The sequence below is a fragment of the Chamaea fasciata genome, unplaced genomic scaffold, assembly GCF_029207755.1.
Source record: "Chamaea fasciata isolate MVZ Bird 193981 ecotype frontalis unplaced genomic scaffold, bChaFas1.0.hap1 SCAF_5, whole genome shotgun sequence".
In the NCBI taxonomy this organism is placed as follows: domain Eukaryota; kingdom Metazoa; phylum Chordata; class Aves; order Passeriformes; family Sylviidae; genus Chamaea; species Chamaea fasciata.
Window position 1 is genome coordinate 51,753,331 of NW_027094090.1, and position 13,337 is coordinate 51,766,667.

Here is a 13,337-nt window from a genome sequence, read left to right on the forward strand (position 1 = left end):
CCATGGGAGGTAATGCAACTCCAAAAGTACCTGGTAGAAGCCTTGAGCACAGAATGTTTCTCATCTTCTTTTCTCCACAGACTGAAAAAGAGCACGAAATCGTGGTGTTTTACAGCCTTCTGAGAGAAAAAGACACAACCCTGTTTACTCCTGTGGGCTCTGGGTTACCTCAAGAGCCTGTGTTTGGCTGTGGCAGGCCAGAGCAGCTGCTCTCGGGGACAGCCCTGAGTCAGATGTCTGACCTGCTTTGGCAGCCAGACCATCTGACTTAAACTGCCAGCCCTGAAGGCACCTGCTCCAGATGCTGCAGAGGATGGGAAACACTTTAACTCTGGGGAAGGGTGCACCCATCAGAAAAGTTTGGTTTTGCTTTCAGAGCTAGAAGTTGTTTTACAGTTTGGAGAGGTTTTAGGATTCTTATTCATTGAAGAATAAAGACCTGGTTTCTGCATGGCAAGAGAATGTATATTCACACCTGGGATCCGTAGGATTCCATAAAACAATTGTTTTGTAGCCATTAATCAAACAGTACAGGAAAACTGACCAACTTCCAAGATTACTGCCAGATAAATTTATGTTGAAATAATCAATATTAGACAAAGAAGGTAAGAGGAAAATAGCATCTTGTTACTGAATGTACTCGGTCCTTCTCTGTATTGAAAATCTGCTGAATTATTGCTCTTCTTAGAACACACTTGCCAGAGCAGCTGAAGAAGAAAGGAGCTTATTCCATGGATCTTCATGTCTGTTACCTAAGCTATAACTGCAGAGACATTTTTTCCCCTCAGTGTAGGATGCTTTAGAGAGAACCTATACAGGAGGTGGCTTGGTGTAACCGGAGGAAGGACTCAACATACAACCTTATTGTAAATTTATGATGTATAAAATACAACCTAGGAGGATTTGCATTTTGAGGTAAAAACCCCACACATTTACTTTTGAGATTAAGTAAGGAATTAACACAGACATTCAACTAACCCAGTACACAGTGTTGGTTGGTTGGATTTTGTTGGTTTTGGTTTGGTTTATTTTTTTTTCTTTTTTTTTTTTGGGGGGGGGGGGGTGGGGGTTTGTTTGTTTGTTTGTTTTTAATGGAGTGATTTTAGTGGGCAAAATCATGTTCCTTGGTCCTGAAGGAACAAAGTTTCAACGGGAAATAACAGGAACTTTGCTAAGAGCAAATGGGAGAAGATTGCTAATGCAGAGATGATAAACAAGCTTTTTTTTGTTTGGGTTGGGTTTTTTTAAACACAAGAAAGAGAAGAGAGAAGCAATGAGACTTTAGACACACCTAGAGCCAGCAAAACTCAATGGCAGTGATCCCCCCCCTTGACCACCACAAAGCAGCCAACAACAAACAGCTTGGACCAGACCCATTTAAGATCACTGCAAATCCCTACTGACAGCCCAACAAAAACTATTTCAGACAGTTTGTAAGTGACATTCAATCAACTGACTAAACACTCAAAGCCACCGATGAACAAAGGTTTCATTGACAAAAGCTTTTCTTGACCAAGAAGGCAAAACAAGTCAGGCAACAAAATCACAGGACAGGCCACATAGAATGTTCTGGTTCATGTAAGGTTGGGATACTTTCACTTCATTTCACCAATGTGTGATCAGCCCTCTGTGTGCATCCCACTGTTGGAAACTTCCCCCATCTCCTGAAAAGCTCATCTCTAGGTGGACTCCCAACACAGGACAGCTTTGGCACAAAATAATGAGCATTTTTGTCATTGCCTCCTTTGCGTACAACACAACACTGGGACACGGCACGTGTGGCTCTGCATGAAACACGCCTTGATAAAGCAATTTTCCACAAAAAACAACATCAAGTCACTTGGATTTACTGACATCCAACCCAACCCAAAGCCCATGGCTGGTCACACAGTGGTTTGAAACCTGGTTACAAGTCTGCACTTAGATGATAATGCTAATTAACAGCCACAAATCTTTGGAGGGTGCAATCGGTGTCCATGGCCAGTAGGTTTAACCCAGTTCTGAGTTTTGGTGGGACTGAGTGATGTCTCAGAAGTGAGGGCAGCACAGTTTGGCCCCAGAACATTATTCAGGGCTAGGTACAAAGCCTGCAGAAGCCAAACCTTGGGATTAATTGCACTGTAAAGCTTGAGTTGACATTTACAAGCCTCTCAAAGCCCACAGCCACATTTCCCACTCACTGCATTGCCACTACTTACACCACTCAGTAGGAAAACCATCAATAAAGCAACCATTCATTTCAGACAGAACTGGCCAATAGTGACAGCTAAGAAACCAGACTCCAGAAAATAACCAGACAGAATAAACCTGGGTAAGATCCTTAAAAATTATCTTTAATTGATGCCAAGTATGAACAGATGAACGAGTACAGAAGCAGGTAAAACTGCATAGATGAAAACTATGCATTTCAAATAGTTCAAGAACTCATAACATCAGATGTTCTAAAAATGGTAAGTCAAACAATTTCACTACTTGGAAGTAAAATGAGCTGTAATGTGACAATGAAGTACATACTTGACCCAAAGTATAAGCGATTGGTAAATGGTGGAAATAAGTACAGCTGTGTCAGCTTAAATGGTTTGTTGCCCTGATGGTGCACTTTCATATGGAGACTATTCAGTTTATATATTTCACATTGGCAATATTTGATCTTGAAAGTCAGAGGTATGTCTGAGAGGCCATTTACAGTTCTATTGACAGCTGTTATTTATTCATTTCAAACCGACATACTGCAAAACCCCCATGTTTTACATGTAAAGGAATGGAAAAAAAAAAAAGATTTAGTCGTAGCAGGTTATAGGTAAGGGTTTTCTGAATTTAGTCATAAAAATATCATTTTTACTTTTGTACAAAAGTAAAATATACATTTGATCCCAATTACATTATAGAAATGTCACTGAAACAATAACATGGATCAAAGACTGATGCACCTAAAGGAACTGAATGCAGTGTCTTCATTTCATTATAGAAACTAGAAATGGAAGATGATTTCTTTTTATATATAACTTGTAGTGACATTTGCTAGAGCCTGTGAACAGGTGAAATATACAGAATTACATAGATATTAACAGAAACCTTGAGACAAATTTCAGTTAAGACCTCAGTTTCATTTTATTTCCTTTGAAAATATCAAAGCATGCTATGCCTTGACAGCATAAATTGTTGACCTCACCGGTGGCAAGTTCACAAGTACTGAGTGAAACTGTAGAACACCCTGAAGTTTCTTTTTTTTTTTTTCTTTTTTGTTTTTTTTGCAGATACAAATACTGACACCTTTAAGAATACTTGATAAGCGTTTCAGGAAAAAGAAATTCCCTACACCTGATTAAGTAAATCCAGAACAACAGAAAACAGAAAAAGAAACTCAGCCTGAATTAAGTCCAACCAAAATTGAAGTGTAGATCCCTGGTTAAAGCATCTCAGAAGAGTAGCCTGTTCCAGACTTGCAGGAGGCAGGTCTGGGACAAACTTGCCCTGCTGTGCAATTGCAAGGACAGCTTTCCAGTTCCATCCAGCTCTGCAGCTACAGAGGCTAAATCACACCTTGAAGCTGACTCTGCATCCCTGTGAGTATGAAATTACTCTGAGGATCACTGGCATCAGGCTGCTGGAAGCCTAGAGGATCAGACCATTCCTGGAAAAGCTGCAGTACCTCCCTCTTCTTCAGGTTAGGGGAAAAGATTAATCCAGAATGGCACCCCTCAAGCAACAGTTATCAAGGTAGCATTTGGAATGGAATACATCCTCTCCGTGTATTGCATATGTATGCAGAAGATTTTGTTCTAAAATATACCTTTCTTTCCACCTTTTTCTAATAAATTTCAGATGTTCCTGACCTAGTATTGGTTGTGTTTTGTTTAATAAATGCGCATATAAGAAACTGCACTGTTCAAGTGTGGACTATGGAAAAGTGAAACTCGCCTTCAGTTCCTTAAAATCAGCAGGTTTTGAGGTTACACTTGGGCTTCAGCTCTCTCATACCAGAAACTAACTTCCGGTACTTCTGCCTAATGAAAACGATTGTCCCTTAGTAAAGAAAAAACCATGTCAATACAAGTTGCCACTGCTCCTGTTGCCAGTTGGGGCTGCTGCAGCCTCTAATGAATGATACACAGCTGGTTTGCTAAGAAGGGTCTGATCCCTGAAATCTCTGCGTGAGCAAAAACCACTGCTGCAAACAAGAGGACTTTGGTGGCTGAATTTTTTCTGTCTCCAGTGCTTTGTTCTGTCTCACAAGTGCTTGTCCAGGCGACTAACGGTACATCAGGCTAGCATGTGTGCAGTTTTGTAAAGTGGAAATTAATTTCCTTGGGCCACAATTGTTTTCAGCTCCCCTGAAGGCAGCAGGGTGGATTTTCCTCACAAAGGTGTAAACCAGGAACAAAGGGAGAGACTCACCAGAACTGGCACCAGGATCAAGCATTGACTTTCCCCTCAGTGAGCCAGGCTGTGAATCTGCAGCACTCGTCTACCAAGAGTTTTGGTGCACGTGGGCACCCCCTGCACAGTGGGGTCACTTCCAGTATATCCAGTGATTACTACAGGCTTATCTGTCTGAATGGACTTGTGAGGCAGATGAGGTAAACTGCATTAAGCCCCATTGTGTTCGGAATTAAAGCAGCCTTAATTCAATTCAGGTTACTTCCCTTTCAAAAAGAATGACTCCAAATCAGATTAAGGCTGCTTTAATACTGCAACAGAATGTCCATGCTGGGCTTTAAAGCAGTTTAACAAATCTACTTTAAATGCACACCTTTCGTTAATTTGGATTAGCTTTCCTGAAGTCCCTGGTGGAGATAAGGCTCAGGAGACCCCATGCAGGGAATCTGCATGGGTTTGTTAGGTTGCTGTTATCTCACAGCCTGGCTTACTGCACCCTAACTTCCTCATGAAGGTGACTAAATCCAGTTCATGGCCTGTGCTGGAGCAGCCACACAGAGGGTTTGAGCTGTCAGCAGTCTTGCAGCAACCCCTTGGTTCTGTGAAGGAACAGGGTACAGTGTCCTTCATTTCCACTCTGACCTTGCTCCTCTGCCTCTCCCTAGTGCTCTAGAGCTAAGTATGGTAGAACCAGATGGGGAATTTTGGCAGGGATACCAGCCTATGGGATTCCTGCCCGCTGACTCTCTGCTTCATTCCTGCCTCTGCACTGCAGTGCACTGCTGCCTTGCCCTTGCCAGGTAAATTCCCTCATCCCTTTCCCTGAGTGGATGAAGGAAAAGCTGCACAGGACCAGCTAAGAAGCACAGAGAAGCACAGAGCAGGGGGTGGTAGAGAGGGCTCGAGGAATGACTCCTTCTGCTGGAAAAGCTGCCTTCCCCTCATCAAATTAAAATCTGCCATATCCACTGCGCTCCCTAGCCAGCATTTCTTCCAGGAGATCCCTACCAAAGGAATTCTCTTGACTCTTTCAGAGAAGCACTACACAGGCCATCAGCTCATTTCCAGTCCTCTTCCAGTTACATAAAAAAACCCTTAGAGTCCATGTGTGGCAAAAAGAAACATAAGGGCCAAAAGAAAAAAAGAGATATAAAAAGAAAAGAAAGAAAGAAAGAAAGAAAGAAAGAAAGAAAGAAAGAAAGAAATAAAAAAGGATGCTTTCTGATAAGAACAGGCAGTTTGTTAAGTGCACCTTCAGGCCCACAAAGACATTTCAGCACTCCTGTGTAAAGGGAGTAAGAACCTTGTTTTTGTTGTTTATTTTTTTGTGTCAAACTTGTTGAAAATGCATGCCTATGCTACATGAGGTTAATTCCTGTACTCCATATGGTTTGAGATCCTTTGCAGTGAGCTATAAATGGACAAAGCAACATTCAGGCTCCCCAAACCACGAGTTCTTATAGTCCGTCCCGGTCTCCTGACAAAGAATCGCTGCATGCAGCACTCTTCTCTGTGCATAAGCAGAATGATCATTCCTCTGCACGTTAAATTAAGGTGTGCACACCCAGCTGGGGAAGAAGGTACCCAAGTGAGGCCTCATCTCCCAAATGCATCCTTCTGATCATGGGTCCCATAGCACTGAACTGATTATTGCTGTTTAGTTTAGTCAGATGGTGATTTTATAAGCTGAGTGCAGCATTCAAGTCCATTTTGACATCAGAAGTCATATCCTACGATTCAAGAGTTTGGGAAGATCAGGATCACTGGAATTTAAGGGGGAGAGAGGTGTACAGTGGGCAAGGGCATGAGCAGGGGACAGGAAAGAGGCTTTACAGCATCTGCTTAGAGGATGTAATGCCCTGTTTCATCTGATGCTTTGCACTTCTTGCAGGAGTTAGAGCTCCGTCAGTTCTTGATCTTTCTCATCACTAAGATTCACAGAAGTCAGTGAGAAATAAAGTCAAGTTTTCCTGGAAACCTGGCTGGTCAAGCTTGTGCGTAACTGCAGAGTTAGGGTTGGTTTTTAGCTCTAAGTGCCTCGATTTTATTTTATATATACATGTGTCTGCACATGTATGGAACACGCACAAGAGCAGACATACATATATATATATATTTATACACATATATACATATATCAGAAAGATAGGGGAGGAAAGGATCTGTACAGTGTGGAAGGAGATGTGTTCAACAGCAGTTGGCCAAATGCTAAGTGCAGAATGAAGATCCTCAACTTTGTCCATTTGAAAATTTAAGATTAGTGCCTACGTTCCTTCAGATCAAAGGTTGTTATCTTCCAGGGCCTAGCAGTCGGTTGGCATGTTGCAGAAGATACCTTCTCCTAGCATTGCTTCCCTCGCCAGGAAATGATGGAAGTAGAGTAAGATCAGGGACCAGGAAGAAGAACATGGCTCAAAGGCTGTGATGGGATCTAAGATCTGAAAGGGGATGGAGAAGACAGGGATGGGAGGGCCCTGAAAAGCCTTTCCCATCTACCTGCTGGGGAATCTAAGGGAAAGAAGAGCACAGTCCTCCAGTCTGGTTGCCTGACTGGGTGATGCCAGGGCTCCTATTCCTCCTGCTCCCTGCTCTGCAGGGACAAGCTGCCAAAAAGCCACCTCAGGAAAGGGCAGGCAGATACAGTGATGGCAGTGATGCCTCTATGAACAACCTGGGAAACCTGAAGCCTTGCATGTTCACAACTATGAGATATTTGGCAGAAGCCAATGCAGAGCCCTGCAGCATCAGACTGCCTGGGGAAGGGAAGTATTCCAAGGGCACTAGTGGTCTCTTCCTGCCTCTTCTGCATCCCTCTTACTCACACTTGATCTTTCTGTCCCTAAACCCTTCTGTGCTGTGCCAGTAGACAGCACAGGACACTCCTGACAGTAGACTGACCCCCTGTCCTTTCCCTTGGTGTCTCTGATCCACTCAGTTCCTGGAGGCACTTTCAGCAGTTTTGGGGGGTGTAAGATAAAGGCACTGCGCAACTCTCTCAATCAATCTGCTGAGTCTCTTCAGTGAGTTTTGGGGGGGATACAAAAAAGTCTCAACTGATGACTGCAAAAGAAACCAGCTGCTGCAATTTGGATGCATATAATAGATAAATTTCATTTACATTCTGAGAATGCACCAAAAAGCATGCATCTGCACCTTTCATCTATAGAGGATACTAGGTTTTTAGGTGTTGCTATATATAACTCGACTTCTTAATATTCCATATAGCTTTCCCTTTAAGGGATAGGATATGTTCCTTTCTGACAATGCCTGGACAAAAGCCAACACATTTCCCTGAGCAATGCAGGAAAACAATCAGGTTTCTCTAATCAGTTAATTCAGGCCCTCAGTCTATCAAGCGCAATTTTTTTATTATTTTTATTGTTATCATTATTGTTGTTATTATTATCATCATTAGTAGTAGTAGTATCATTGACTTCATGCACTAATTAATTCAAGTTACACTTTAATCAAATAGGCCATAATGCTGAATATTTGAACATGCTTTGATCTCCAAAAGTTATTGTTCCCATTTGACTAACATACGCACTTAAATACAGTACTTTAAATTACTAGTCAACGATTTAATAAATTAAGGAGTGCACTTCTGGTGAATGCAAATCAAAAAGAAAAAGAAGAGAAACAAAAAAAGAGAGGAGGAAGGACCTATTTTTAGAAGATTCAGTTCAAACGAAAGCTTATCCGCTATTGTCTGAGGTAACGTTTCAAGCATGCGATCATAAAATAAATAGTATCAAATTCAAACATGCTTATATTAAACTCCATTGTGCTATCTTGCAACAGAGGGGCTTAAAGTTTTGTATCCAGTTCCAAACGGGGACGGGGGGAAAAGTGTGTTTCTATCATCTGCATGTGAGACAACTTAGCAGCATTGCAGATGTTTTGTCTTCAGTTTTGTTTGTTATTCCCCTTTTAGGATATTTCTTCTACAGACAGCAAAAGAGACCAGGCTTAAGAAGGTTTTTTAATAAGGTGGTGTGTGGATCTGTAGATTGGAAGGATGGAATCTTTCACAGAGGGGGCGGAAGGAAAATTTGCACTCCTTCATAAACACCACGGCAAATGCTCGCCGCAGGTTTTGGCTGATCTTTTTTTACTATTATTATCTGATGCACTTTCTTGCAACTGTGCAGTTTTGCAGAATATTTTTAATGGAATCCATGCATATGCTTAATAGCTCTAAAAACTGTCTTGCTTAGTTTAAGATAACTTTATCCAAAAAGAAAAAAAAATAACAAAGAAAAAGGAGATAGGAGAGGAAAAGTTTAGCATCATAATGGCTTAAAACTAAACTAGTTCAAATGATTATCATTTGCCAGGTGGAAAATGTTTTTTTGAAAATAAACAAAACTTTATCTTTCATGGATCCTGGAAGCTTCTTTATCGCAGAGCAAAGATTTGCAATGCAACAATGCATTTACGAGGTAAATAAAGCATTCAAAGACTATCAGTAAAGCATCTACAAAGTGTGACTGTGTCACTAAAGTCTTCAAGCTGTGAGTGGGGATTTTGTTTTGTTTCTGTTTTTTTTTGTTTACACATCAGTCAGCAGCTTGCTTTTATTAACGCAGTTTTGGTTGGCTACAGTGCAGTTGCCAGTTCTGAGATTAGCCTCTCTAAAATTGTCTATGCTATTATTCATATCCTCTTCGATTTCCATGTACTCAGATTTGCTGATTGTGGAGGAGCTGCGGCGACTGAGATCACTGTCAGATGCTAAATTAGGGGAGCTAACATGAAGTAACTGAGCCTGTTCTTCCCCTTCTGTTTCTCGGTGGTAGAAGTAGTTGAAGTTGGACACGATGACAGGTACAGGCAGGGCAATTGTCAGCACACCAGCGATGGCACACAAGGAGCCTACGATTTTGCCTCCAATTGTCACAGGGTACATGTCACCATAGCCCACAGTGGTCATGGATACCACCGCCCACCAGAAAGCATCAGGGATACTTGTGAAATGAGACTCAGGTTCTTCAGCCTCAGCAAAATATACCGCACTAGAGAACAAAATCACCCCAATGAAGAGGAAGAAGATTAGTAAACCTAGCTCTCTCATACTTGCTTTGAGGGTCTGTCCCAAAATCTGGAGGCCCTTAGAGTGCCGGGAGAGTTTGAAGATTCGAAAGACTCTTACCAGTCTGATGACTCTGAGGATGGCCAAGGAGGTGGCCTGCTCTCCTTTCTGAGTCCCCTCCCGCTCGGCCATCTCCGTGCCCAGGGTGATGAAGTAAGGGATGATGGCCACAATGTCAATGAAGTTCATTATGTTCTTGAAGAAATCAGTCTTGCTAGGGCAAGCAAAGAAGCGCACCACCAGCTCAAAGGAGAACCAGATGATGCACAGAGTCTCCACAACAAAGAAGGGATCTGTGAAGATGTTTGATTTGTAGACCTGGGTGGTGTTGTCAGTGCGGTGCACTGTGTACTCCTTGTCCTCCTTCAGCTCAGGTAATGTCTCGAGGCAGAAGATCACGATGGAGATGAGGATCACCATGACAGACACTATGGCAATAACCCTTGCTGGCCCAGAGCTCTCTGGGTACTCAAAGAGGAGCCACACTTGGCGCTGGTACTCCCCCTCCGGCAAGGGTCTCTCCTCATCTTTAATGAACCCTTCATCTTCCCGGAACTTCTCCATGGCCTCCTCGCCCAGCTCATAAAACTTGATCTCCTCAGAGAACATGTCCAGGGGGACATTGACAGGCCGGCGCAGCCGCCCCCCGGACTGGTAGTAGTAGAGGATGGCGTCAAAGCTGGGCCGGTTGCGGTCAAAGAAGTACTCGTTGCGCAAGGGGTCAAAGTAGCGCATGCGCTTCTTGGGGTTGCCCAGCAGCGTGTTGGGGAACTGGGCTAATGTCTTCAGCTGCGTCTCGAAGCGCAGTCCCGCAATGTTTATCACCACGCGCTCACAGCACTCGTGGTCGTCATGGGCAGCGGGCTGGTAGCTATCCTGGGGGTGGCCAGGTAGCGCGGAAGTCTCGTCCATGTTCTCTCCAGCCATCACGGTCATGGTGGCACGCAGGAAAGGGGACCAGGGGGCAGGGGAGAAGTGAGGGAAAGGGAGGAGGAGGAGGAGGATGGAGGAGCACAGAGAGACCCAGGGCGGTTCAAGGGTGGAGGAGTTGAGGTGGGATGGGGAGCTTGAGGAAGGGGTGGATGTGGAGCCTAAAGGATGGAAAGACCCAAAAGGAGAAAAGAGAGGCGGGATGAAGGGAGAGGCATCAGGGATGACGGGAGGGTGAAGAAAGAGGGAAGAAGTACCTTTAGGGGGGGCAGAGGGCAGGTAAGGTGAGGGGTCCTGTCCCCCAAACCGGGAGGCTGAAGGTCTATGGAGTGCACCCCCAGGCTGGGGCTCCCCTCCCCAGCCGTCTCCTTTAGCCTTTAACTCGATCCGTCCACTTTTCTCGCCGGCTTGACCATCGCTGCAGCTGCTGTCACGAAGCTACCACACACACACACACGCACACACACGCACATACACATAAAATAAATAAATAAATATAGAAATAAATATATAAATCACGGGCCGGCTGGGAGGCGAGTCCTTGCAATGCCAACTCAGCAAATTTCCATCACCTGCCTCTTCCTTCCCCCCCACCATTACCACTGCCCCGGTCCTCTCCTCTTTTGCGCTAGGGAGGAAAATACTCTGCTTTGAAGGCATAAAGCTCACTTGCAGGATGGAGGCTGCCAGGGAGGAGAGAAACAGAATAAACCAGCCCCCAAACCGCTCCACATACAAACACACACACTCAGGCGCAATGGATTGGCTTTCACACCAGCAGGAACATCCCGTTCTGCCCACTACGGCAGCACATGCGGAGTTCTACGCGTCCCTATACATCCCCGGACATGCACCAAGGCCTCCGAGGCAGGAAGGTGCCCCGAACTCCTCGGGAGGGCTTCCCGGGCAACTTCAGCGGGGTCAGCTCCTGCAAGGAGTCTCCCAAGCACCGCGCTCCCCACTGTGGAGATTTAGCTGAGCACTGACAACTTCATCACACCAACTTGGGGGGGGGGGGGCCCTGGGGGGGCGGAATTAGGAGAGGGAGAGCAAAGCATCTCCTCCCCTGCTTTGCAGCAGCTAAAGGTAACTGAGAGAGAGAGACAAGGGGAGGGAGGTCGACATCCCAGACCCAAACCGTCCAAAATCGAGTGTAACAGCGGCAGGGAGAAGGGGCTTTTCCTTACCTGCTCCGGGTGAGACGCGCCGCTCAGGAGTAGGACCCAGTGCCGGAATGCGTCAAGTCGCCTTGCAGCAGCATCCAAAAAAAACCAAACCAAAACAAAAACCGCAGCGGCAAACTTAACCCTCCTCCTCCTCCTCTTGCGCCCCTCTTTATAACACAGCGATCGCTTTACAGGGCTGCCTGCGAGACACTGAAATATTCATACACTGTCTTAGGCTGCACCAAGGGCGAGTGGGTTTAATTAGTTTCTGCTGAGAACCGCAGTGGGGGGTGGGGGGTGTGCGTGGAAAAGAGCGCAAAGTACCTTTTCCAAAAGGCTTGAGTTAGTCAGGAAAATCAAGGAGTCCTAGATAGCTGCTGGCTCTCCAGCTCTCTTCCCTTAGGACAGCTGGAAAAGGAGCCGGGCGCTGGGCAGCGGCGGCGGGGGAGATGTCAGAGCGCCGCAGCCCTGCAGCCGCATCCCCGGAGTCGGTCTTGGCTCGTCCCGGCAGCAGCAGCAGCGTTGGAGGCAGGAGGAGGCAGGAGCTGGACGCGTGCGACAGGAGCGAGAGGGCTGCTGAATGCATAAGAGCGAGGAGCAAACTCGAGCCATTTCTTGACGCTGCAGTATCAGCAGAAACCTGAGAGCTGTTTGGTGCAGCTCGGGGATCGGGAGGGCGGGGGAGCCGGGGGCCGGGGCCGGCGGAGGAGGGAGGGATGCGCGCTGCCCCCGGGCCGGCCGCCCCCGCACGCTGCGCGCCGCGCCCCCGACGCAATGCGGGCGGCCCCGGGATGGGGCTGCGGGATGGGGCTGCGGGAGCCAGCGGGATCCCGGGCAGCCGGCAGGGGAGGCACGGGCGGCCCGGACAGGTGCGCCCAGCAGCCGCTTCCCGACTCGCAGAGGGACCGCTGGACAGCGCTTCATTCCCCGCAGGGTCCCCCGCAGCACCTGCGGCGGAGCGGGGCCGTACATCCCGCACGGAGCGGAGCCGCACATCCCTCACGGACCCCGGCTGCGGCCCCGGAGGGCGGCGGCTGCGCCCGCAGTGCCCGGAACCCCCTGGCCCCGGCCCCCGGCCCGCCGCGGTAATGAACGGGGCTGCGCATTCGGAGCCTCCTGGACACGCTGGTGGAGGCTAAATCCCCAGCGGAGTGGCTGGAATTGGGAGGGTTAATCGTCAGGCAGGGACAGTGTCCTTTTCAGGCTGCTTTATCCCACCGAATTCGTTTAATTGATGAATCACATAACTTCGAGATGGAAAAGACCCATTATGCCATCAGCTGGCCTCCCCTGCCAGCACAGGATTGTTCCCCACAGTATATGATCACTCGCATTATATAAAAGCCTGCTGCTCACTTTGTCAGAGCGGCAGCGGTGATCAAATACAACCCGTGCCTGTGTAATTTGAAGCACTCCAGAGCTAAGTAACACCAAGTCCGTGTTTAACAGACCTGGTCTCATTAGCTTTCCACTGCATAATACATTATCTGCACTTAAGATCACCACCTTGGCGGTCCAAAAATACTTAACCACCTGACCTCGCTGGTGGTTTCTGTATCTTCTTCCCTCCCCTTTACTTATGCCCATGTTTTGGTATTTGGGGTGAGGGGTTTTTTTGTTTGTTTTTGGTTTTTTAATGGTGTTCTGGTTTCTTTTTATTTTTTTTTTTTACAAGAATAAAAAACGTTCTAAAATCCTCTATCCCTGGCAGTGCTGCAATCACAGGTAGTTACCATGCTGCATTCACCAGCCCTGTGGAAACATAAGTA

At 46.2% G+C, this 13,337-nt stretch overlaps 1 protein-coding gene across 1 annotated transcript; it reads right to left on the bottom strand.

Annotated features, from left to right (window-relative positions):
* Positions 1-2,312: 2,312 nt before the first annotated feature.
* On the bottom strand, positions 2,313-11,783 carry KCNA1 (potassium voltage-gated channel subfamily A member 1). Its single transcript, XM_066183658.1, has 2 exons — positions 11,590-11,783; positions 2,313-10,840 (listed from the first exon to the last, which is right to left on the bottom strand). The coding sequence occupies exon 2, from the start codon at positions 10,406-10,408 to the stop codon at positions 8,933-8,935; it is 1,476 nt and encodes a 491-aa protein (XP_066039755.1). The 5' UTR covers positions 10,409-10,840; positions 11,590-11,783; the 3' UTR covers positions 2,313-8,932.
* Between the last annotated feature and the right edge of the window lie 1,554 nt (positions 11,784-13,337).